Source organism: Chaetomium globosum, genomic scaffold (assembly GCF_000143365.1).
Source record: "Chaetomium globosum CBS 148.51 scaffold_7 genomic scaffold, whole genome shotgun sequence".
Lineage (NCBI taxonomy): Eukaryota > Fungi > Ascomycota > Sordariomycetes > Sordariales > Chaetomiaceae > Chaetomium > Chaetomium globosum.
This window is the reverse complement of record NT_165982.1, coordinates 3,155,608-3,179,723: the sequence shown is the minus strand read 5'-3', so window position 1 is coordinate 3,179,723 and position 24,116 is coordinate 3,155,608. Positions and strand designations below refer to the sequence as shown.

The following is a 24,116-nucleotide window of genomic DNA, read 5'->3' as shown; positions in this document are numbered from 1 at the left end:
CTACCTTAGTCTGGGTACATGTTTTACTCGAGCTTCCTTCCGAACCAGCTTATAAGCTCTACCTCAATTTACAACCATCTTTTATACATCTAGTTACCACAAAATTAAATACGCCTCTACCACCGTCTTACTCTCCTTTGGTATTTCCCTCAGCACCACCCTTACTTGACCATCCTCTACCTCCAGTCACCACCCCCTACCCCCAAACACCCTCAAACCCCTCCGTCTCCACCTTCCCCCTCCTCACCCACTCCCTCCCCCTCTCCACCTCCCCCGCCGCCGCCCACAGCTGCCCCAACACCTGATAATGCCCACCCAGATGCGGCACCAGGCCCTCCTCCCTCACCGCGTCCACCGCCTCGGCGTACAGCTCCGCCGCCGTCCGCAGGTCCTCCCTGCTGCCGCCGTGGGTCACCAGCTCGATGACCTCCTTGCCGAGCCGCGATACGCGGGTGCGCCGCTCGTCCGAGGCCGCCAGCTCCGCGGCGGGGAGCGAGCACAGCGCGCAGGTGCAGGTGAAACCCCATTTGCGGAGGGAGCGTTGGCGCGCGGTGGAGGGGAGGCCGAATTCGGCGTCTAGGTTGGTTGGTTTTGAGGGTCAGTATAGGTTTGGTTGGGGCTGGGGTGATGCTGGTGGTTGGGGGTGGTGGAAGGGGTTAGGAATATACGTACAGCTAATGGTGAGTTCCTCGTTGGGGAGGATGTCGTGGAAGGCGGTGGCTGTGTTGGAGAGGGATGTTGCGTTGAAACGGGTGATTGCGCTGGGGGGAGGGGTCAGGTCATGTGGGGAGTTGTGAAGCTAATAATAGGATTTTGGGAGGCTTACCTTGGTTTGCAGGCGTGGGATTCATCCGCTTTACGTCGTGGAAAAAAAATAATTAGGTATGGAATTGTAACATTGGTGCAAAGGTTCAAGAACGTACTGCAATCTTTTGTGGGAACAGCACCATGTACCCCTTTTCCGTCAATCTCGACACCAAACGAGTTTGTAGTCATTACATCCTCACCCGCGGGTACGTTGTCGGGATCGGGGCTGCTCCTTGCCAGACTCAAAACCTCATCTGCCTCCCGGTAGCCGCTCGATGGCCTCGTTCAGGAGCTTCCGTCCCTGCGCCTGTCTGACGCGGCCCGGAAGCTTGGTATCAGCCACAACGGCGGCATAATCGACCATGAATACTTGGCCGCGTTTGATTTTCCGTGTTGCGATGAGGCCCTTGCCCTTTCCGGGAATGTCTCGCAATTCATATGGCGGTGATGTGAATGTCGTGTCGACGGATTCAGGGGTTTCCGGGAGGGACGAGAGTAACTTGGCGATGGAGGTCACCGCCGAAGTAGCATTTCCGGTCCCGGACGGCGGCACGTCAATGACGCTCACGCCCCGCTCTCCACCCCGGAAGTCGGTGTTGGTGAAGACGCAATAGTTGGTGTTGTCGGCGCAGTAGGGTCGATACGTCCACGGCGCCCAGGGTAGATCATCGTCGTTGCTAGTGGCAGTCACACACGTGGGGTACAAATCAAGTTGTAACGGCCCAGGCAGGCAATCAGTTCCGAATAAGCCCTGTTGTTTTATCTTTGTTTCTTGTTGGGGGCCCTTTTCTGTCGCTGAGGCGGATGGGACTAGCAACACGGCGTAGAGGGCGGCTGACGCCCGAAGACAAAATGAAGCCATGATTACCTACTTTGCCGAGTTTACATGTTGGGACACAGGATTTCATCAACTATGTCCCATGACCTAGGGAGGAACGCCTGTATATCTGGCCTCGAGGAGTCCTCATTCCTACTTCCCTGCTCACAGTCCCTGCCCCGCCCCCAGACTGGCCCCACCGCTGAGCCCGCGTCCCGTTTGAAGTTTAGAAGCGCCAATCCTTTTCTCGATTACCATTTGGGAGCAGGACCGGCCGATCAACGATTCAGAGACTTTGTACTGGTCCGCGAGCAAGCGGCACACGTGCCAAGGGCTGGGCGGGTGTTGGGCCGTTCGGTGGAGACACCGAAGGGTTTGAAACGGGCAAGGCGGAGCCCCCGGATCGACTTGATACATACCGTGTATATAATGAGATCGTCCGGAGGATGTTGGTCCCTCCAAAGCCGGGCCAAACGCCATATCCCAGAATCTTAACACCCCTCGTCACGGGGACCGAAAATCCAGCATGGGGCGATATCAAATCAACAACACCCAATCACCCCCAGCCGGAGAGACGGCGTGATCTGCCCCAGCCCACGGGCTCTTAAGCTTTCAGCGCGCGTTTACGAAGGTTTAGTTCAGCGATTCGGTCCAGTGGTTCGCCTTCGTCTTAAAACATGCGAACAGACCTGGTGTTTAAGATCCCAACCCGTCGACGACAGATCCAACACAACACCGGTTTTGACCCCTGGATACTTTACGCTGATGGTGGTTACGGGCCACATTCAAACAATAACCATGTCCCAGCATATCGAATCGCCAGCCATTCCACGATTGCGTGAATAGAAATTGGGCACTTGGGACCGTCTGGTGAGACGGGTGCCGGCACGGGTCCGACCAGGAAGTTGATGGAAATGTCGTATTGAGGTCCGATGTCAGCGGCAGGATGGCGCGGGCCCTTGAACCGGGCCGGGTGCAGGAGGTGGCCTCGGCACTATAGGGGGATATTAACCGGCCGGCTCGAGCCCGGTATTACGTACAAGTGCAACCATCACACTGACGCGTGGCCCGGAATTCCCGCGTCGAAGACCACCGTGCCGTCAAATACCTTGCTGCGGCCCAATACCGCGACGTTGGCACGCTATTGGGATGCGTGTGCAGGCTGCAAACTAGACTCGGAACACTTGCGAGGGTAGAAGACGGAAATCCAACATTTCATTGGAGTCGTAGGAATTGTCTGGGATTGGTATTATCAAATGAGGACTGGAAGTTCGACTTCCATCGCTCCAGGTTGCCGGGTGTCCACTTGCTGGGTCATGTCCGTGTTGAGGAATGGGGGGAGCTTGAAAGGTGTAAGCGGCAACACATAGTTAAAGGAAGGACAAAGAGCCCTGGGGCTTGAGAGGAGAAACGAGATGGGGATTTATGATTGGATGTTCCACATGAACGAATCTCGAATCTGAAGCAGATCTTCTACGCGACCTTCCAGACAAATGATAACGCGAGTTCTGTCTCCGGTCCCCAACCTGGGAGCGATCTTCGTCTCTCGCTTCTGTCCCTGGGCTTGTGTTGTTGAACCGAAAATGTGGGGGATTTTCAGGGTCGCTTCATGCATTTTGTAGAAAAAAAGAAACCCCAGAAAAGAAATAAACAACTTCAAAAAAGAAACGAAAAAGAAAACAGCCCGGTAATCTGCGATGAATCTACCTAGGCAAAGAGGGGCTACGGCTTTGTATCTAAGATTGTCTATACGGCTCTCAAAATGAGAGCGGCTCATATTCACAAGTGGCTTATATCGCGGATGCGTCGCTCACGGTTCAAAAGCCACTCATATTAATCATAAACAGCTCATGATATCAAGCCGCTCAAATAGTGAGGGACTGAGAATACCCAACGGCTTAAGGCTGTGTAAGCGGCTTGTTTGTTAATAGCGCCCAATTTCATGTGTTGCTGCAAGTTCGTTGCAGCCAGCTTGACGTAATCTGCCCCCTTTTTTCCCTTTGGGTTGGGGGGGAAGGGGGCTGCATTTTGCCGTTTCCATTATAATTCTTTTCTTGGTTAGTTTCGCAATAGCGGCCAGTGACTCGTCGGGCAAGGCGGATACATGAGGAGCTGCCTACGAGAGTCGTGGTGAGTTGCAACTCGGCCATGATCTTCTGTTGCGTTCGTCTGTGATCTTGTCTGCGGTTAGCGCTCACAAAGTCAAATTGACTTGGCGTGAGAACTGCAACCAGGACTGAATGGGTTTCGGTTGGCGCGTTCGGATGTACCGCAACAGTACTTCGCAGAGCCGGGACCGACAGGCTCCCAGGCCCCAGCTTGAACGGGCATCCTACTGCACTCTGGGCATGTATGGCTAATGACTCTCGTCTCTAATTGGGTATTTACAGATAGTGAATATCCATGCACGAGCGGGAACGGTCTCGGATCATGAGTATAGACTTGCAAAGGTACCTAGAAAAGGAGGATGCACGCCGTGCTAGTCCAGCAATGCGCCGATGCCTGACCGGGAACGACGCAGCAGAGGCGAGCGTAGGCTCGGGTCCAATTTAAGCATGTAGGGGTTAAATTGTCCATTCACAATACTCGGCCTGTGTTGGACCGCTAAAGGAAATGCAGTAGCCATGAGCAGTTGCGTTAAAGTGTCCCACTTTCGTAATTTGGGCGCTTGATTGGCATGGTTGGCGGGCCAGGGAGTGAACTACCAACTCAGGGGCGATCTTGATTCGTACCTAAGGTACCTAGGTAAGTAGATCAGATTAGACGCAGTGGCCTCAGTTCAAAGTACTCGGATAAGCATTCAGCAAACTTGCCCTGTTCAGTGCACCTGTGATCAGATAAGCTACCGTAAGGTGGAAGATGATGGTATTAACATTTATCACAGTGGACAAGGAAGTATTCTGTTTCGACGAATGGAGGCTGGGTTGGGGTTTTACTAAGGGTTTGGTGAATTGACTATCCTGAATGTTGAAGGGTCACGATAGCGTCCCGTCCGCTCAAATGAATGTCCATATCAGCCCGATACTGCCTAGCCCGACATGCGATAAGCCTTAAAACCGAGCAGTCTCCTTGACTCTAACACATACAGTGGAGGGCCGTCCCGTGCCTGTCCATTCCGACACCACGCTTCATCTTAGAAATGAGCTCTGATGCTATCCAAGACGATAGCCCATCAACCAATCGGGGTCTCGTCCTCCGGGGTCTAGTCCTGCGGGGTCTGGTCCTACTTCTGACCGCTGCTCTGGGTCTTCTCGGATGCAGCCTTGTTGGTAGCGTCTTTCTGGATCGCCGCGATTTGTTTGTTGAACGTCGCGGAAGTTGGAATATCCGAACGTCCTCCGAGCCTCCGCGGGGCAGTTGGGGGTGGCGAAAACATAGAATAGAGCGAGTCCCCGTCGGGACTGGTGCGTTGGTGTCCTGGTGGTTGTCTCAGGCAGATGCCAATAACTAGTGGTTGTTGGTTGCCCGCTGTTGGCGACACAAAACAGATAAGATGAAATTTTAAGTGGAGTGAGTTGTCTCAAGTGTGGTGGAACCTGAAGTTGTAAAGGGACATTGGAGGTCGAGGGCGAGAGACAGCGTACGCTTTATACACGCTTTCCATTGCTCTTCGCCCCTGGCATTGTCTGTTTCCTGGACATGAGTCAAATGTGAGGCAAGGCTCTGAGGTCGGTCTGAGTCGGGCAGTCTGCCAACATGAAGGCTGCAAGGCATCCGCGATGATCATTCAGTCCCTGCCTGATCCAACAACAGGACGACTTGTCGCAGGATAGGCATCTCTCGGTAAGCTCTTAAGAGCTTGGCATTCACCCTGAAAGGTTGGCATGCAGGAAAAGGGGTTTTCTTTTGTATTTAGTCCGCTCCTGAGAGCTACTCTCCTTTGTTCATAATTATGGCACTTGTTCATAATTATGGCACTTTTACCTCACGTTTTCCCACTATCAGGAGCTCCCTGCAGTGCAACACGACTGGTATTCGTACACCTATTCCGGGGTTTTTAATGTTAGCGTGTGACTTTGGCCACACTAAGCCAGAATCAGGCAAACAGCCAAGAAATCACAGTACAGCCAAGATCCATATATTTGCAGTATAGTTACAAGTATCAGTACCCAATCCTCCCCCCACCATTTTCAATTACCTGTCGTAAGCGACCAGGCATCCCGTGGGCCAACCGTCGAAGATAATCAACAGGCACAGCCTCCCAAGCCCTCTCAACAGCAGCTGGTAGAACCGCTGAGCACAGGGCGATGTGTGGATGCTCTTGTTGTTGTTGACCAATGCCCGGATATCCATGACAGTGCCAGTGCCTTTGCAGTGCCTGTGCAGTGGCAATGCGGGGCATTTTATCCGGAAGTATTTTGCCATAGAAACTGCTAGAAAAGTGACCTGAGTGGGGAATTTCGTCAGTGGCTGGCCAAAATATTGAGAAAAGCGGGTCAATTCACACGCTAACATTAAAAACCCCGGAATAGGTGTATTCGAGAGAAAATGCCTTGGGGCGGACAAAAGCCGGTCAACATGCCACAAAGAGTGCGTGCAGCTTGCAGCGCAGCCAAAACTGGCGCAGCATGACTAGGTAGGTACCTAGCTACCTAAGGTGGGCACATAATCCCGTTGGATCTGAGCAAGAATGCCTTGGCGTCTACCTACATATGTATGGTACATGTATGCACATACTAGTGGATACACGTATGGTGGCGTCCTGCAACGTGGTACCGAGCGCGTGGCAAAGCAAAAATGCCTCGGCGGTGCAAAGGCCTGGCCCGCCTTGGCGCGCGCGCGGGTGGCACCACTTTCACATTTTAGCCTACCGTAACTACAGATTACACTCGCCACCAGCGGAGACATGTGGCTGCAGTGGTGCCCTGCAAGGCTGCAACGTGCAGAGCGAAAACGGGCAGCAAGCAGCAAAAATGCCTCGGCGTCGAGTCGAGGTAACTGCCAGCGGAGTGGCGTCCTGCATGATGGGCTGCAACTACGGAGCAAAAACGGGTGCAGTATCATCAGTCGTCCAGCTAGATAAGGTGGAATGTTCTAGTAGCATTTCGCCTGTTATATGCCGTTCAATTAAGTTTCGCTTCAATGATGAGTCTCAGATGTACAATGTATGTTGGGGAAGCGAAGAAGGGCCGCTTCGTTTCATTTACTAGGCGAAGCCTCCAGAGTTCTCGGAGGAGCGATTGGATGCCACAGCTCTGAGTGCATAATCGTGCATAATCAGGCATCAAGGGCGTTCTGGTTAACACAGCAGCTTCGTTTCACACTTACTGTGGTATACGAAACAGCATGGCACCGTCAGATACTTGTACCCGTAGATCCTCAAAGTCGTAACGCTGGTCAGTGACGCGTCCCACGAAAAGTCACCGTTGAGCGCCGCTATACGTCTGCTGAAGTCCCTAGGAAGTTGATTCTGTCCCCTGTATTCATCGTGCGGGTAATTACTCGGGCGTCATAACTCTGCAATCTGCAGCCGCTCGTTCAATTTGATCCAGATGGGTCGTCAAACGACTTTAGAAACAGGACCGTTATGTTTACTTTCTCTGGGTAAAGTATCACATTCGAATTAGACCGGTGTTTTCTCACGACTAACCATACTGGTGTTATTTTACGTAGATGGAGGCGGCATTCGAGGTTAGTAGTCAGACCATAATCCACTACCTGTAGGCTCGCTGCGTGCTGATCGGTGCCTATGGTTAATCCAACAGGACTGTCGGAGCTCTTGATCCTAAACGAGATTATGAGTAGACTCAAGTCGCGTTTCGACTCCAAGGAGGACCTCCTGCCAGCGGACGTGTTCCACATGATTGGGGGGACCAGTACAGGTGGGTAAGTTCTGTCGTCAATTTCAGTGTCCCTTGCCCCTCTGGTAGCTCCACACCGTGACTATGTACCTACCTTATCCACTGACATGATGATACATCATCAAAGCCTGGTAGCTCTGCTTCTTGGGCGGCTACGCCTCACGGTCCCGGAAGCAATCGCCCACTACACCAGCCTCGCCGAAACCATCTTCACCGCACGGAAGCCATTCTGGAAGGACGGGAGGTTCAAAGCGTCAGCACTAGAAGACTCCATAAAGCGTGTCGTTGAACAAACACTTGGAAACGCCAACGAGAAAATGGACGCTGGCAATGGTCTAAGAACTAGGTGCAAAACCTTTGTATGTGCGGTAGACACCAAGTGCGTCAACAAAGTTCCAACATTATTCCGGAGTTGGGCGCCGAAAAAGGACGCAAGTCACAACTGCGCTATCTGGCAGGCAGCGAGAGCAACAACAGCAGCACCGCCACTGTTCAAGCAAATCGTCATCGGCGAGCCGACCGGGACCAAGGCGTACGTTGATGGCGCGCTGGGGTGCAACAACCCCATCCGTTGCGTCATTTCTGAGGCCGTCACTGAGTTTGGGGTTGACCGCTTGGTTGGCTGTATCTTGAGCATCGGAACTGGCCTGCATCGTGCCTCCGCCCTCCCCAGACCGATAGGGTACGAGCGGGTTGTTCCGGTGGCACTGATGAAGGTCGTGGGACGTCTGGTGACGGATGGGGAAGAGGAGGCGGGGAGAATGGAGGCCCAGTTTGCGCATTGTACGCCATTATACCACCGTCTCAATGCCGGCCCTGAGGTGGGAGACATCCCATTGGATGCGTGGGCGCGACTAAGCGATGTGGAATCGCACACGAAGGCGTATTTGCGTGGTGCTGCTGCCCGCAAAGCAGTTGATGAAATTGTGGACGCTCTAGCTGGCATCCCGAGAGTCGAATTACCGCTCAGCAAACTCAGTGGAAGCATTCAAGAGTCTGCCACTCCAAAGCCCACTGCGACAAAGCCCACTGCGACAAAGCCCACTGCGGGAAAGCCTGCCCTTTTCCCTTGTTATTCCGGAGATAAAGAATATTTCATCCATCGAAGCGAGATGAAGACCATCAATCGATACTTCCATCGGGTTGAGTTAAGCTCCGAGTCAGTGACCCTGGTGCTCCTAGGAACGGGAGGAACTGGGAAGTCGCAGCTTGCTTTGCATTACTGTCGTCTAGCCCAGTTGTCACCAGCCTTTGGGGGAGTGATGTGGATAGACGGCTCTTCAACTGCAACCATCAAGCAAAGCTTCTTGCAGGCTGTGAGGCACATGCTGCCGGAAATTGGGAAGAATGACAATCTAGAGCCAGACCTGGCAGTCTGTTCAGTGCTTGAGGAGATTGCAAGGTCTGATATGCCCTGGTTGGTTGTGTTTGACAACGTCGACGATCCCCGCGCATGTGATGGCATTGAACGATTTCTCCCCAGCTGCGGTCGCGGGCTGGTTATCATCACCAGTCGTACAGCATCAGCGAGACCGATGGGGTTGCCGGTCGAGATTGGCAGCATGCAGGAAGACGAGGCTTTGGACCTTCTCCGTACGATAGTCTCCCATCCTCATTTGGAGCAGGATCATGATGAGCAGGCTAGACGTGTCGTACGGAGGCTTGGTTATCTCCCACTTGCTATCGCCCAAGCTGGGGCATACATTTCGGGCCGGCACATGACTTTTAGGTGCTTCCTATCACACTACCAACGCCAACAAAAACAGATCATGTCCTCCATACCCTCCGTATGGCGATACCGGCGGGATGCCAAAATTTCAAATGAAGCCCGGGGTGATGACCATGATGGCAGCGGTCATGTGGAGAGCACGGAGCTGAGCATCGCAACGACATGGGAGCTCTCTTTGAAGGGGCTGTCCGGTGACGCATCGATGATACACTCCAAGACACAGCTCCTCATCACGAGCGCGTTCCTTGGTGGGGCCAGCATTCCTGAGAGTCTGTTCAAAGCCTTTCTCAGCTCACCCACCGAGCGTACGCTCCCTGATTGGATGACTCCATTTGTTCAAAAAGGCTCAGGGCGCGGCCTCGACACCGATGCTTTTCGCGAGGCTATAGCCGAGATGGGAGGCTTGTATCTCCTACAAACCTTCCACTTAGATACTGACGGCATGGTTTGGCAACTACATCCAGTTGTACGGGACTGGGCACAGATTCGGAACCCCGCAGAAGATTGTCGAGCCTTCTCGAAACTGGTCATCGACGTTATTCATGAATCGCTCAGTCACTACGGTCCGGGGTGGCCATTACTCGTGGAATCACGCGGTCCTGCGGGCCGACACGTTCACCTCAGACCGCATGTTGAGGCATGCTTCAACAATTATAACCAAGAGTTCGCAGACCCATCTCAACCGCTGGGGTCCCGGGAGACGGCAGCAGGTGGACTGAGAATCGCAAACTTTTTCTGTGCCGACGGTCAATACGCCTTCTCCGAGAAAATCCTCCGGACAATGGTAGATTCTAGTCCACCGGACAGCCCTGATCGCAGAGTAGCCCTTCGACAACTCGCCCACACACTGAGGTCAAAGCGAGACTTGCTTGAAGCCGCCAAACTCCAGGAAGAAGCAATCAAGGGCCTCATTCCCGGAATGGAAGACCTTGACGGAGCCTTGCAGCTGGCAGAACTTGCCTCGACGTATCGAAGCATGTCCAAAAAGCCAAAGCTCTGTCCCGATCCAACGGGGATGCTCGCTCGATCGTTGCAACTAGCAGAGCAAAGTGTTACAGCCGTCGCCCGACTACAAGGAGACAACAGCCCCGAAGCAGCGTTAGCAAAGGAGATCCTCGCGCTGACGGAGTGGCGCGTGGGAAATGTGGAGAAAGCCCTGAAGCTTGGGGAAGAAGTCTTCCGGATACAGAGAGAGGCCCTGGGGCTCCAATCGCCACATACCCTAGAGGCGATGGAAAACGTTGGTTTCTATCTCATGGCGTTCAAGTCCTATAACAAGGCTCGCGGGTATTATGAAAAGGCACTGGAGACCAAAAGGCATCTGTATGGGCCCGTACACCCTGCGACGATGTACTCGGAAAGAAGGATCGCGCGATGCTGGAGGATGGTGGGAGATCTGAGTCAGGCAAGGAGTATAAACGAGGATGTTTTGAAGAGGGCATTGCAAGCGTATGGGAAGAATCATTACGATACGAAGGAGGCGGCTCTAGGTCTTTGGATGACTGTGATTGCGGAGGGGTTGACCAAAGATGCGGAGGTTCTCGAGGGTGAATATAACTTGGAGTTGGATGCCGAATGCCTAGAATGGCGGTCTGAGGTTTTGCAGCCGAAAGCCAGCTGTGCGAGGAAAAGAAAAAGGATGACCCAGATCCACATGAGGAACTGGGATCTTTGTACTGCAAGTCGGAAGGCGTTTGGTTGGGTCTGTCAGCATGGCCAAAAGTGATGTGAAGAACAAGAAAAGAAAAATGTAGCGGCGTTGAGAGTGAAGCGTCATGTACATACAACTATGACACGTTCCCTACCCTGTTGTCACGGGGCGAGGTCAGGGGAGTCGCGGGACAGGGTCAGGTTCTGGCTAATGACTGAGTTGTGCGATGAGGAGAGAGGAAGCTCTCGCAAGGGGACGCTAACGGAGAGGAGATCCTGCTGCTAGTGTGGGTCCAGGTCGCGTGGGCACGTGCTGCCCACGTGACCCAAGCAGGTCAGGCTTGGTGCCGTGACAGTATCCGATCTGGAATTTATCACTGTCTGCAAGAGATTGGATAAGGCCGCTTTGATTGTTTTGGCATGCGCAGCGTTGCGCATTGTTGAGGGTGGTTTCTTTAAGTTTAAGCTCTCGTCTGTTTCAAAGTGGAAATGAAAAGGAAGAAACAAAACAAGCGGGAAGCCGCCGATAGGTATTATTAAACGACAAACGACAAGTGGGGATGGGGATTACTGTCAGAAGGATGGATGGATGGAATTTATTTCGCCCGGAGGCACTGGGCCTATAGGGCCTTAGCACGCTTATTACATCCGGATCAAATCGGTTTGCCTTTAACTCGTACAAGCCCCCTACTTCTTCCCTCTTTCTCGCTGCACCATTTACCTCTTGCCTTGGTTGTTGTTAGCAGATCAACTTGGAGGCTACTTTCTCCAAGTGTTCAGCGTCCTATCTTCAGCAGTTAAAACGGGACCTGCTGGTTAAGGCTCGTGGTTGAGGCTCGTGGTGTTGAGTGTCGGCTTCTTCTACTGTGACTGGTCTAGACTCTCCTCCTCATTCAGCTCCAGCCTTCCTGTTGCCATTGCGTATTTGATCGTCGCCCGGACTGCCTTCATATCTGGTGACCAATGCCTTGTATCTGATGGCGCTTTCCCTCCCAGATAGAACGAGAGGCTTCCTCGTCTTGCCACTGTGCATTGCAGCATGTCTTCCCTCAGAGCTGTCCATCTCAAGCATCGGAAAAGAAAGTGTTCCACTGATTCCCTCGCTTGTCCACAGGCACAAAGGTCTGACTCGACCGCCCCAATCCTGCTCAAAAAACCGTTCAGTCTCGCCATTCCGGTTCGGAGCTGCGCCAATACGCAGGCCTCCCTTCGCTTCAGCTTGTCATAGAGATGGCGCGTGTGCTTGCCTGGTAGTGCTGCGTCCATGGCCTTTGAGAACTTGCCCACGCTTACAGGTAGAACTCTTGTCGCCCGTTGTCTTTCCATTGCCAGCCTCATCGCGGTAGACTTGGCCTGGGGTATTTGGGAGTCGGGTGTGCGTCCTTGCTTCGACGCTCTCTGGGCTGCTGCCTTGGCATCTGACCCCAGCGCGAAGTCAATCTCCGCTGGTATCCACAGAAAGTTGACCGAGTTCCCTCTTTGTCGGTGCAGCCTGGCCAAGTCGTAGATTTGCCGTATGATGCTTTGGCCGGATTGCTGCCGCGGCTGTCCAACTGCTGCCAGCGCTGACTGGTTCCTAGTGATCACGGTGATGTGCCTGTGGCAGATGCTAGCCGGTAACTTCTCCAGGGCCATTGCGATGGCTGCTAGCTCTGCTGTATATGGGTTCTGCTCTTGTCCCAAGAACAACAGCATAGTTTGTCACAGTCTCGCTAGTTCTGTTGAAGAGAGTATCCCGTGCAAGGCCGCCCATGCCAACAATGCCCTTCTTTACGGATGAGCTGGTTGCGATCACGATTCCCGAAATTTTGTTGACCATCTCGGCCGCCTTCCCTCGATCGGCTTCGAGCGTCGGTCGTAGGCGAGGTACCCAGGGCGGGACGGCGTATTCCTGGATTGTCTCCATCCGGTCAACTCGTACTCCTTCAGCCACGCGGGCAATTTTCTGCAGCGGAGATACGAATCGTACGGTGGTCCGGACTTTCTTCATGGCAAGGGGATGCGTTCCGGGCAGCGTGTGGATGTTGATCCACAGACTGGCTGCCGCCTGGGCGTGTCGTTCTCGTACGGGGTAGATGCTCGCTTCAGCTTCCACCACGGCTGTTGCCGCGGTTCGAAAGGCTCCCGTGATGGCCAGGGCCCCGATCTTCTGCGCCCTGTTCAGCCAGCTCAGTGCTTTTTCCCCGCACGCATGCATCCAGACATTGGCAGCGTAGTCCATGACCGGGGCTACTGTCGCAACAAATAGCTGTCTCGCTGTCCGCGGGGAAAGCATCTTCAGCCTCTTCAGGGCCAGAGCGGCTGCGAGGCCCTTAGCTGCCGTCCTAGCAATGTGCTGCTTGTAGCGGAGTTCGCGATCCATCACGACACCTAGGATTTTCGCACTTTCCTTCGGTTTGACCACTTCGCCTTTGACCGAGAACGGTTGTTCTGAAAATCGCTCCATGTTCCTCGTGAAGTGTATGATGGCTGTCTTTTCGCCTTCAAACTGCGCACCGCTCCGTTTCTCCCAGTCAAGGGCTTTGTCGATGATAGCTTGGATTCCAGTGCGGTTCGACTCCGCTGACGGGCCCGTTACCCAGGCAGTGTAGTCGTCCACGAAGGCAATTGCGCCTCCGTTCGCGTCGATCTTGTGCTGCACTAGGTCGGCGTTGAAGAAGAGGAACAACACTGGAGACAGCGGCGATCCTTGCGGAAGACCCGCTTGGGGCAGCTCTTGCCGTCCAGATGTGAACCCGTTTACGGCAATGGTCGCTGTGCGCTTGGAGCAGAAGGCGTCGATCCACTTGACCAGGGGTTCAGGTATCCCTCTTGCCTTGAGCCTCTGGAGAAGCCTGTCTTTGAAGACCCCATTGTATGCGCCCTTGACATCGAAGCTGATCAAACTGAGCACCTTCCTAGCTCTCCATGCTTTGTAGATGTGTTCCTGAAGCAGAAGGAGAGCCTGTTCGGTCGAGCGTCTCTTCCTGGCTCCGAAGTGGTTGGCGGGTAGAAGGCCGCAGGTTTCCACAGCATGGGATAAACGCTCCGCAATGACTGCCTCCAGTATCTTACCCAGCGTGGAGAGCAGCGAGATGGGGTCTCCAGGACTTGGCTAGAGTGTATTCGCTCTTCCCTGGCTTCTTCAATGGGATGATCTTGGCATTCCTCCACTGGCTGGGGATGTCGCCGTCTCGAAGCGACGTCCGGAATAAATGGAGCACCCTGTCTTTGACCACTGGCCAGAGCTGTCTCCATACCATTGCCGGTAGACCGTCTTCCCCGGGCGCCTTCCATGGCTTAGCGGACAGGACCTTTTGTTCTATCTCCTCCATTGTTAGGTCTGGCATGTGTACCGGCGCCCGTTGAGGTCGTTGGCCCTCGTCTTCGATTCTCGCTGGCAAAGGTGGGAAGAAGGCGGTGAGTAACTCCTGCGCTTGTTCTGCTTTACCCTCCGTGATGGAGCCATCGGGTCGGACGAGCGGGGGTATCTTATCGCCCATCGTGCCGCTGCCGGTTTGCAGATACTTCGTTGCTTGCCAGATGTTAGCGTCATCGGCCAGGAAGTCGTGCCAATGCGAACTCTTCTGTCTGCGGATGGCGTCGTGGTACTCTTTGGCTCGCCATCCTGGCTCGTTGTTCGAGCTCTGGTGCTGTTTGCCCAATCCTACGTCGAGATCTCGCCTGGTTTCTCCAAAACGTGTATGTCTGGCGAAGCCGTGTCAGGTCTGTTGTCCACCACCGCTTGGCGTATGGTGAGGGCTTGGCTTTAGGTGTCAGGCCGTAGACCGCCTCGGTTACCGCTGCCATGAGCCTGTCCGTCTGCTGCTGGACATTGCCGTCCCAGGGGATGCGTTCGAGGTTTGCTGCCACCCTAGTCCTAATTTCCGCCCAGGGCGCGTTCTTGAAGAGGAACCTCGTCTCACTGGGACGGTCCTCCACCGTGGTGTCAAAAGCTGTCTCGATTGCTCTGTGGTCTGAGCCATGGTCGCAGGGGTGAATCGTGCATCTGAGTAGTTGGTCTGCTAGTTCTGCAGAGGCCAGTACCAGGTCGATTGTGCTCTCAATGTCGCCTGACTGCCACGTCTTCGTGCCTCTTGGGAGGAGGCTGCAGAGGGAGTGTTCGTCCATGAGGTTGATGATGCGGTCTCCCTCGCCTTGTCTCCGTGGTGAGACATCGTCCCCTCCCCAAAGCTGGTCGTGGCGGTTGAAATCGCCCGCCAGGATGATATCCGTTCTCGTCCCTGTTCCGTTTCGAAACCTCCTAATCAGTCGGTCAATTTCCCTCATTGCATCTTCCAGTGCTTCGTCACTACCACCCTCCACATACACTGACACCATCAGCACTGCCCGATCTGGGAGCCGAATGCGTGCTGACGGTGAGGTCTGCCGACGGCACTGGAATCTGCTCGACCTCTATATCGCTTCGTACCCATAGCATGCTCCGAATTGGCCACGTGGCTTCTCGTCTTGTCGTTGGTATCAGCTTCGTCCAGTTGTGATGACTCATTGGGACCGTCGTCACCGAGCCTTCGATCAGCCTGGCATATGGTTCGGAGATGGCCAGCACTGCGAAGTCCTTGAGTCCCTCGTCGCTTAGCAGACTCTGCTGCACTTCTCTCCGTTTGCGGACGTTGAACTGAAGGATCTTAAGCGTCTTGGGCCCCATTGTTCAACCAGCGTACCCGACAGTTCTTGCTAAATGACTCGTGTGGTCCTCTGCATAGCACGCACTTCAGGACCACGGACTGACACGTCTTGTGGTGGTGACCCTGTTCCGCACACCTTCCGCATCTTTGCGGCTTTTTGCAGGCGAAGGCCTTATGGCCGATCTCCTGGCATCTGTAGCACTGGATTGGGCCTTCCCGGGGCGCGAAAACGGTCGTGTAAGCGGATTCTCCGGCGAGATGGAAGTAACGCCCGTCTAGAAGTCGCCTTGCTTCGCTGCCCTTCGTCACGTAGACAACCATCGAGCCGTAGGCCTTGCTTGTATCCTTCCTGCTGAGCCAGGCAATCTTCGCAATGTTGACGTCGTTCTCTGTCCCTAGCGCCTCTGCGGCTCCCGGCAGGATGTTTCCGTCCGCATCGAGGACCGCTGTTCGGTTGGCATTGTCTACCCTCACCGGGTACAACTGGTCTCTCAATACCCGCACTCCAGGAACACTGATCTTCACTGCCGCTTCCTTGACGAGCTGGACCTCGCCTTCGTCCCTGCAGATTACTCTGACTCGGTCCGGGTTTCGGGCCTCCTTCACAACCGCAGCGCAACGCCAGTCTCCCATGCTTTCCTGTGCCCTGGCCTCTGTCTCGATTGCCTTTCTAATGTCCGCCACCTGGACGTTTCCCTTCTCTTTCTCCTCCACCCTAGATGTATCGATCGTACAGAACAACGTGTCGGTAAAGGATGAAGGCGTCGTGTTTCGCGAGGAGAGGGTGCGCACACCGCTTGGCTGGCTTGATGGTGGGGTGCGAGCGACTTCGGCGTATGACCCTCTTGCGCTTGGTTGGGACGAAGCCATGGCTACCGGGTGGCGTTGAAGGGTATCAATCTGATCCCGCGCTTGTCTCAGTTCTTCAGAAAGCTGGGTCCTGGTGTCTGCAAGTTGGCGATGTAGTTCTTGAATCGCGTCGTGCTGCTTGCAAATCACCTCACGTAGTTCGCCAATCGTGTTTCGCTGCTCGGTAATCATTCGGTACATTTCGTCTCGTTGTTCGTTGATCGCCTCCAGGAGCATCTGTATACCTGACTTCCCCGTCTCGATCCGGCTGTTGGCTCCATATAAAATCCCAGACGCGCGTGCTCCTCGCGTCGTAACCGCCCGCGTGGTCTCGCTCGCCGCTCTCCTCGACGTGGTAGCCACGTCCTCGAGCGATTGCATGGCTTCGCGAGCTTTCGCGCTCGGTTTCAACGCGCGGCTCGGTCGTCTCGGCGAAGGTGGTTGGTCGGCCACCTCGACCACGATTTGGGGCTGCGCCTCCGCCGCCATCTTGCAGTCCCTCGGCAGTGCCGCCCGACTTTCACAAAAGCTTCCTGGTCTCGATCGCCTCTCGCCGATGAACCTCTCCCTTATTTTTCGAATGCTCGTTCCTTACTGTCAGAACAAGCCCATGGCGGCTTGCGCCTAGGACCTGGGTCACGTGACCCGGGGGCCAACCAAATTACTGGTCGCCAGAAAATTAGACCAGTTCAACAAGTTGAACAAGAACAACGAACAACAAGCACTGCAATTGACAGCCATCAACACCCTCTACTCCGTTCCTTTTGACCCAAGCCTTCAGTGGTCTGCTCAATGCCTTGAAATACCGCTGGTTCCAACAATTAGACTACTGGGTGTGTCACAGGGTCAACTATCGGCGATGAATACCTCGGTACCTTAGGTAGGCAAGTACACGATGAGGAAAGGAGGCTCCAAGGTAAAACTGAAAACCGCCAACAAGCACCGCTTCGACATTCGCACCCCAGAACCCAACCAATCGGGGTTCTCGTCTTTCTAGTACCTTTTTTGGCCTTAATCTAGGTAGACCTATTAGTTACGTAAGTACCATAAATACCTAACTAGTTAAATAAAGTATGGAAACGGGCACCTAACTACCTCTCACCTAGGTACGGAAACCGTCGACAGTCCTAGAGCTGCGAAACTAGACCAGGGTTGGGGTTGAGAACTCAAGACGAGCCAACCCAGGGAGGGGTTTGATCATCAGCAACAAATCATCCACAGCATCGCCCAATACCATTGGGCGCGCATATTTGCGCAGAAACGTTCCAACTCTCCATCGAACCCAACCTTCACCATCCGTATGGACCTCAAGGGTTCTACGTTCTTACCGTTCTAAGCCCTACCCTTTCAAGATGGCCGCCCCGATCGACAACCAAGATGAATTGCCCACCAAAAACATCCTCATCACTGGCGCAGGCGGACTCATCGGGCCTCTCCTCGCAGCCCGCCTCCTCTCCATCCCACACTACCGCCTCCTCCTCACCGACCTCGCCGACCCCATCATCCCGCCCAACGTCCCGTACCCGCACCACGCAACCACCCTCAAAGGCGACATCACCTCCCCCGCCTTCATCACCACCCTCCTAACTCACCCGGCCATCCAACCCCTCCACGCCGTCTTCCTCTTCCACGGCATCATGTCCGCCACCAGCGAAGCCAACCCAACCCTCTCCCTCGCCGTCAACGTCGACTCCATCCGCGCGCTGACCACCGCTCTGCAAACCCACCACCCCCCCAGCAACGACGACAACAACAAGAAGAACAACAGCAGCAACAACAACAACCCCGTGCGCGTCATCTACGCCAGCTCCCTCGCCGTCTTCGGCCCGCCCTTCCCCTCCCCCACCCCAACCGCCCCAACCCACAAAGTGCCCCCCCACTGGGCGCCCACCCCGCAAAGCACGTACGGCGCGCACAAACTCGTCAGCGAAGTGCTGCTCAACGAGGCGCACCGGCGCGGGGCGCTGGACGTGGTCGTTGCGCGGCTGCCGACCGTGTCGGTGCGTCCGGGCAAGCCGACGGGCGCGGCGTCGAGCTTTTTGAGCGGCATTATTCGCGAGCCGATGGCGGGCGTCGAGTGTGTGGTGCCGTTGAGGGATCGTGGGTTTCGCGCGTTTTTGGCGTCGCCGAGGACGGTGGTGGAGAATTTGGTGCGCGTGTTGGGCTGGGGGAGCGGGGTGTTGCCCGGGCATGTGCGGCAGGTGCTGTTTCCGGGGATTCCGGTGAGTGTGCAGGAGTTGAGGGATGCGTTAGCCAAGTATGGGGGGGAGGAGAGGTTGGGGCTGATTAGGGAGGTGGAGGATGAGGGGTTGGAGAGGATTTTGAGGGGGTGGGCGGAGGATTTTGATATCACGGAGTCGTTGAGGCTGGGGCTGGTGGTGGATGAGAGCGGGGATGTGTTGGTGAGGGAGTATGTGGAGGGGTTGGGGAAGTGATGGGAGGGGGAAGTGTGTTAGGCTTGGTGTTGCAGCATCATGATATTGGAGTTGGTGGCGGTTATCAGTCAGTGAGCCAACCGGGCAGCCGGAGTGTATTTCAAGCTGCCAATTTGCATGGCCGGGAAACGAGAGGTTATTCAATCTCTTGACGGCGACGTCAATCCCTGGTAAGAAGCACCCGACGGCGACATCCGGAAAACAGCAATCTGCGAGCATATTACTATGTTTGCGCCATGTAAAGCACTACAATATACGACTTGGACATCATTGCATTTGGGTGGTGGCCACATCCCGAAGGTGCGAGTATAAATGTAAATGCCGGGCTATCTCCCGAGTATATTGCTTCCCCCATGGGGAATTGGACGCCAGATGGCATTTGGTTCGGCAGAGTCCCGGGATCGACTTCTGGTTGCGACCGCAGCATGGGCAAGTTATGACCGGCTAAGCTTCCTCCCTGAACCATTATTGAGCCGCAATATATCTCCACTAGATAACCTTCGGACGCGTGGCCGTCATGAGACCATTCGCTATCCCACATATTAATGCCGCCGCCCCTCACCGTTTCGTTATTATGAATGCTTGCGCGGAACCGGACATTGTCGGCCAGTGGACCCCGTACGATCAGCGCAACTGCTGATCGGTACCTACCTCGGTGCTGCTCTCAGACGAACCCAGCGAGCGCTGAGCATGTTACAGGCCAACTGTCCCTGCTGATAAACGCGTAGCGCCGATCTAACGGTATAAGGGTCCCGAAGGATGTAAATTGTGGGTATATTGACGTTGAAGGATGCGGTCCGCCGTTGTACAGACACATGCACAATGACCTATATAAACCATGAACCCCCTCGAGCCTCACCGTCACCTCATCCCCGCATTCTCTGATGCCATAACCCGCCACCGCGGACCAACCCGCCCCAGTGTAACACCACCACCACCACACACCCAACAACCACCCACAAACCAGCAAACCACCACCACAACCATGGGCACCAACAAATCTACCACCACCAACTCCCCCACGCCATCAACCACCGCACCACCGCCCTCCCCCCTCACCACCCTCCTCACCACCCTCAACCCCAACCGCTACCTCTCCCTCTCCCTGCACCACCCCCTCTGGACCCTCGTCGAGCGTCTCTACGCCCTCCCCTCCCCACCCCCGCCCCGCAAACGCACCCGCCCCATGCAAGTTCTCTGCGTCGGGCTCCCACGCACAGGCACCGAGTCGCTGCAGCAGGCGCTCCTCCACCTGGGGTACGACCACACCTACCACGGGTGGGACATCGTGTACGACAGCGAGTGCCACTCGCCCGGGTGGGTGCGGCTGGCTCGGAAGAAGTGGTATGGCGGGGTGGGGACGAGGGGGGGAGGGGTGGCGGTGACGGCTGAGGAGTTTGATGAGCTGTTGGGGCATAGCGTCGCGGTGACGGATGCGGCGGCGAGTGTGTTCGCCGCGGAGATGGTGGCGGCGTATCCCGGGGCGAAGGTGGTGTTGAATATGAGGAGGGATTTGGAGGGGTGGGAGAGGAGTTTGGATAGCACGCTGGTGCATGCGAATGAGAGTTGGGGGTTTTGGATTGCGAGCTGGTTGGATAGGGAGTGTTTCTGGGCGTGGCATGTGTATGAGCGGTTTTTGTGGCCATTGTTGTTTCGGGCGGGGGATGGGGATTTGAAGAGGGCGATTCAGGGGAATGCGCGGTGGGTGCAGAGGGGTGAGTTGATTTGTTTCTTTTTCGTTGTTGGGTTGCTTTTAACCCCCCTCCCCCCTGAATCGTCGAGGTTGGATTATATGAGTTTTACTACAATCCTAGATGCTGACCCCCCCAGAACACGCCAACATGGTCCGCGGGATGGTCCCCAAAGACCGCTTGCTCGAGTGGTACATCGAGGACGGGTGGGAGCCGCTGTGCGAATTCCTGGGCAAGCCCGTGCCCGACATCCCATTCCCGCACGCGAATGCGGTCAGCAGTGGGTGGAAGGCGCGCGAGGAGCAGGCCAACAAGCGATGGGTGGAGAGGGCGTTTCTGAACTTGATCGTGCTTGGGGTAGGACTCGTCGGCAGCATCGTCGTCGCCAGGATGTACGTGTTTTGATCACCTTGAGGCTCGAAACGGGATAATCTCGGGGAACCAGGACCTGAGATAATGAATGAGTAAGGGGGTGGGGGTAAGGGCAGTGTATTGGGTAACACATAGAGACAAGGTCCGACAACCCACACCATCTATCGCAAGGCTTTTTCATGTGTTTATCAACGAAAGTCGAGAGAAAGGTTCACAAACGGGCCACATCTTGTCATAAATGCATCCGTCAATTGGCTGGGTATCTCAGAAGCTAATAGAACAGCTGTCCAGGGCCATCGGGCTGTCGCTCAAACCTGGGAGACAGCTCCTCGCTCGGGGTATCGGCGCTGTGGTGTATCCAGAGGTTAAAAGAACAAGCAACATCGCCGTGGTCCGATAACTCCAGCCCTACCCATCTATAACGCCGGCCAATCCAAAAATCGCCATCCACCTTGTCTATCCAACTTCCCAACACCAGGAACACCATCGCCTTGTATCCAGCCTCCCCCAATACCAAGAGCACCACCACCCCGTCTATCCAACTTCCCCAAACACCAACAACGCCCTCTTTCTCTCAAATTCGTGATAGCAAGCCAATGAATGGGTCGCTCATGAGCTCCGCCTGCCGTACGGCTCGAATGGGAACATGGCTGCGACCACGCCCAGACCCGCGAACAGGGCACCGCAGATGAAAATAGGTGCCGCCGTAGACGTGTCGGCCTCGGTCGCGATGACGGCCGACAGAGCTCCCATGATCCGGTTACCAGCGACGGCAACGCCGTTGCCCGTGGCGCGGTGAGCGCTAGGGAGCACCTCGGGGGTGTAGGCAAAGAGGACACCGTAATAAATGTTGAGGCAGAAGCCGATAGTGCACGAGAAGGCGACGTTCTGGTCGGCGGTGCGCACGGCCGTGTAGGCGAAAAAGAAGGCAGCCGTGAGGAGCGCGCCGATCAACATGGTGTACCGGCGGCCGAGGAGCGGGGATGTTGCACATCCAGGCGGCCAGGACCGGGCCGAAGATGCCGCTCACGTTGGTCAGGGCATAGTTACGCCACTTCTCAAAGGAGGTAACCTCGACCTCCGGCGCCGCGCGAAGCGAGGTAGTTCGGCAAGAAGGCATAGAACAGGGGGTACACGATTCCAATCATCATCCAGGACAGCCAAATCATGAGTGTCGAGAGGGTGGTCTTGCGTGTGGTGAACAGACCGCGGAGGTGGCCAGTCATCTCGCCGATGGAGAAGCTCTCGGATTGGTTGGCCGTCTTCCCGCACGCCTCTAGCTTCTCGACCGTCAGGCCGCACGGGCGGTTGTACTTGAGGGCCAGTGACTGGAAGGTCTCTACGACTTTTTCGTCTTCGCCCATGCTGAGCAGGTACTTGGGCGTCTCCTTGAGCTTGACGAGAGTAAGGCGGAGGACCGACATGATAAACACCAGGGCGCCGCTGGTAAACATGACGTATCTCCAGCCCATGTTGTTGCCCCGGGTGCAGGTCTCGACGGAAGCGCAATTCCATTCGGCGGGGACTATTATGACGTGTTAGTGTGCCCGAAGTGGTTTCCCCCATCACTATCACACGCACCTAAGAAGCCCCAGGCAATAAACCCGGTGATGGCCTGCCCAACACCCCACCAAAGAGCCATCAGGGTAATAGCCCACTGCTTGTTGCCCGGCAAAAACTCCAAGAAGACAGTGGTATCCAAGACCAGGTTGCCGCCCGCTCCGAAACCGATCAGGGAAATGAATAGCCCGAGCGAAGGCCAGTTGGGCATGCCGCCGGCAACGATGGTGGCGATGCAGCAGATGATCAGCGAGAAGTTGAAGGCATGTTTGCGGCCGATGATATCGGCGCCGATGCCCCAGAACAAGGAGCCGACGAACATGCCGGCGTAGAGGGCGATGGTCATGGCCGTCTCATAGCCCTTCTCGCCGAATTCGCGGTAGGCCTGGCCGGCAATGACGGACTGGAGTAGCATGACGAGGGAGTCGACCGCATATCTGAAAGGTTAGCCAGGTTAACTCGCCAGCCAGCGCAGGCGTACTCACCCGAATCCGTTCAGACAGAACAGCTTGGTATGGTAGGGCGTCCAGCCAAGTTCGTTAATAGCCTATTGAATCCCCCGAATTAGCAAAAAGCCCACCCTCCGAGTTTTGGAGAAGCTCGACCTACGTCGTTCACTAGAGACATCTTTTTGCTCAGGGCAGGGTCCTGGCCATGGTGAGCCAGCAAGTCCTGTTCCTTGCTGGACTCGGACATGGAGTCCGAGACATATCCGACGACATGTCTGTCATCAACAGGCTGCGAACCCTCGGTGAGATTTTTGTCTGTACTCATTGTGCTGGGATGACAGTGCACGCGCACGTACTCTCGCGACTAGACGTCGCGGGATAGCTATACTGGTTGGGGGGCGGACGGGAGACCACACTCAGGGGTGAGGTTTCTGGATATCGAGACAGGAACGTGTCGTCCGTTGGTCAAGGGAATGATGGTCGAGGGACTAGATGATCGTAGGAGCGGTCGGGGAGAGCTCGGGGAGAGGTCGGAAAGGGAATATGGTTCCCGGTTTCAGAGAGGGGGGGAGCAGGTGCGTGAGGAAGCGGCGGGGGCTGTCGAAGACGGCTGCATCGGACTGCCCAAGGTAGAGACAAAAGAATCAGGAGGTGAGGAGTGTGTTGTCGAAGATAGGATCCCAGGGGCGCGGGGAGGAAGGGAGTCTTTATTTGAGGAGAGAAGGGTACCGAAAGAACGGAACAAGGGACTCGATGGGATCGACAGGGTCTTCATCGCAGACATTTTAAACTCGGAAGGGGCGGCGGCAGGCAGCGCAACGGAGAAGCCATTCCCCGCCGCTTCCCCCAAGCTGCCAAGTTTCTAACGGCCCTCCTCGGCTCTACTCGATAAAGAGAAGATCAACAAACTGGCGTGGAACCAATGGTGGGCTACCAAACTTTTCCCATTGAATAATATGCTGAATTTTCATGGGGGAGCCCTGCCATGAGGGAGGAGTAACCAGGTGCGTAACTGCCCTTTCGAGCACCCAGCGAAAAGGCCGACTGGCTGCTAACCGTCGTGGGGCAGTCTGGGCTTGCGTCAGCCAAGACCGGGGCCGTGGGGCAGCTGGGAAAAGTGGAGAGTCTTCAAAGTTTTACACCGAGTCGGAGCACGAGGAGAGGCTGCCAAGACCGGCTGTTCGGATGTTTAGCGTATCAGCGTTCATTCCCTCTCTTGCCTTTCCCCAACTCCTTCCCCCACCTCTGCAGACCGAGGTTGTGGTTCTTGACAGACACACAGAAGCAAGAACCCTGAGATTCGGAGCGATCGCCGGGTCATCTTTGAA

At 55.3% G+C, this 24,116-nt stretch overlaps 8 protein-coding genes across 8 annotated transcripts; 4 read left to right on the top strand and 4 right to left on the bottom strand.

Annotated features, from left to right (window-relative positions):
• Positions 1-196: 196 nt before the first annotated feature.
• CHGG_10584 (uncharacterized protein) lies at positions 197-996 on the bottom strand (the record flags this gene model as incomplete). The annotated part of the gene is made up of 4 exons (XM_001228510.1): positions 197-576; positions 673-761; positions 827-854; positions 924-996. The coding sequence occupies 4 exons, from the start codon at positions 994-996 to the stop codon at positions 197-199; spliced, it is 570 nt and encodes a 189-aa protein (XP_001228511.1).
• Positions 997-1,720: 724 nt separating this feature from the next.
• CHGG_10583 (uncharacterized protein) lies at positions 1,721-2,207 on the top strand (the record flags this gene model as incomplete). Its single annotated transcript, XM_001228509.1, has 2 exons — positions 1,721-1,997; positions 2,059-2,207. 2 exons carry the CDS (start codon positions 1,721-1,723, stop codon positions 2,205-2,207), a joined length of 426 nt encoding a protein of 141 aa, XP_001228510.1.
• A 2,640-nt stretch (positions 2,208-4,847) lies between these two features.
• On the bottom strand, positions 4,848-5,917 carry CHGG_10582 (uncharacterized protein; the record flags this gene model as incomplete). Its single annotated transcript, XM_001228508.1, has 4 exons — positions 4,848-5,071; positions 5,209-5,327; positions 5,554-5,607; positions 5,763-5,917. The coding sequence occupies 4 exons, from the start codon at positions 5,915-5,917 to the stop codon at positions 4,848-4,850; spliced, it is 552 nt and encodes a 183-aa protein (XP_001228509.1).
• Positions 5,918-6,254: 337 nt separating this feature from the next.
• On the top strand, positions 6,255-10,880 carry CHGG_10581 (uncharacterized protein; the record flags this gene model as incomplete). Its single annotated transcript, XM_001228507.1, has 8 exons — positions 6,255-6,436; positions 6,663-6,729; positions 6,940-7,027; positions 7,238-7,255; positions 7,330-7,450; positions 7,553-8,208; positions 8,659-9,077; positions 9,192-10,880. 8 exons carry the CDS (start codon positions 6,255-6,257, stop codon positions 10,878-10,880), a joined length of 3,240 nt encoding a protein of 1,079 aa, XP_001228508.1.
• A 785-nt stretch (positions 10,881-11,665) lies between these two features.
• On the bottom strand, positions 11,666-16,770 carry CHGG_10580 (uncharacterized protein; the record flags this gene model as incomplete). The annotated part of the gene is made up of 6 exons (XM_001228506.1): positions 11,666-12,472; positions 12,621-13,770; positions 13,859-14,491; positions 14,700-15,103; positions 15,216-15,422; positions 15,526-16,770. The coding sequence occupies 6 exons, from the start codon at positions 16,768-16,770 to the stop codon at positions 11,666-11,668; spliced, it is 4,446 nt and encodes a 1,481-aa protein (XP_001228507.1).
• Positions 16,771-17,633: 863 nt separating this feature from the next.
• Positions 17,634-18,716, top strand: CHGG_10579 (uncharacterized protein; the record flags this gene model as incomplete). The annotated part of the gene is made up of 1 exon (XM_001228505.1): positions 17,634-18,716. One exon carries the CDS (start codon positions 17,634-17,636, stop codon positions 18,714-18,716), a length of 1,083 nt encoding a protein of 360 aa, XP_001228506.1.
• Positions 18,717-19,701: 985 nt separating this feature from the next.
• On the top strand, positions 19,702-20,812 carry CHGG_10578 (uncharacterized protein; the record flags this gene model as incomplete). Its single annotated transcript, XM_001228504.1, has 2 exons — positions 19,702-20,431; positions 20,547-20,812. The coding sequence occupies 2 exons, from the start codon at positions 19,702-19,704 to the stop codon at positions 20,810-20,812; spliced, it is 996 nt and encodes a 331-aa protein (XP_001228505.1).
• A 576-nt stretch (positions 20,813-21,388) lies between these two features.
• Positions 21,389-23,113, bottom strand: CHGG_10577 (uncharacterized protein; the record flags this gene model as incomplete). Its single annotated transcript, XM_001228503.1, has 4 exons — positions 21,389-21,804; positions 21,858-22,304; positions 22,361-22,776; positions 22,920-23,113. The coding sequence occupies 4 exons, from the start codon at positions 23,111-23,113 to the stop codon at positions 21,389-21,391; spliced, it is 1,473 nt and encodes a 490-aa protein (XP_001228504.1).
• Positions 23,114-24,116: the final 1,003 nt, after the last annotated feature.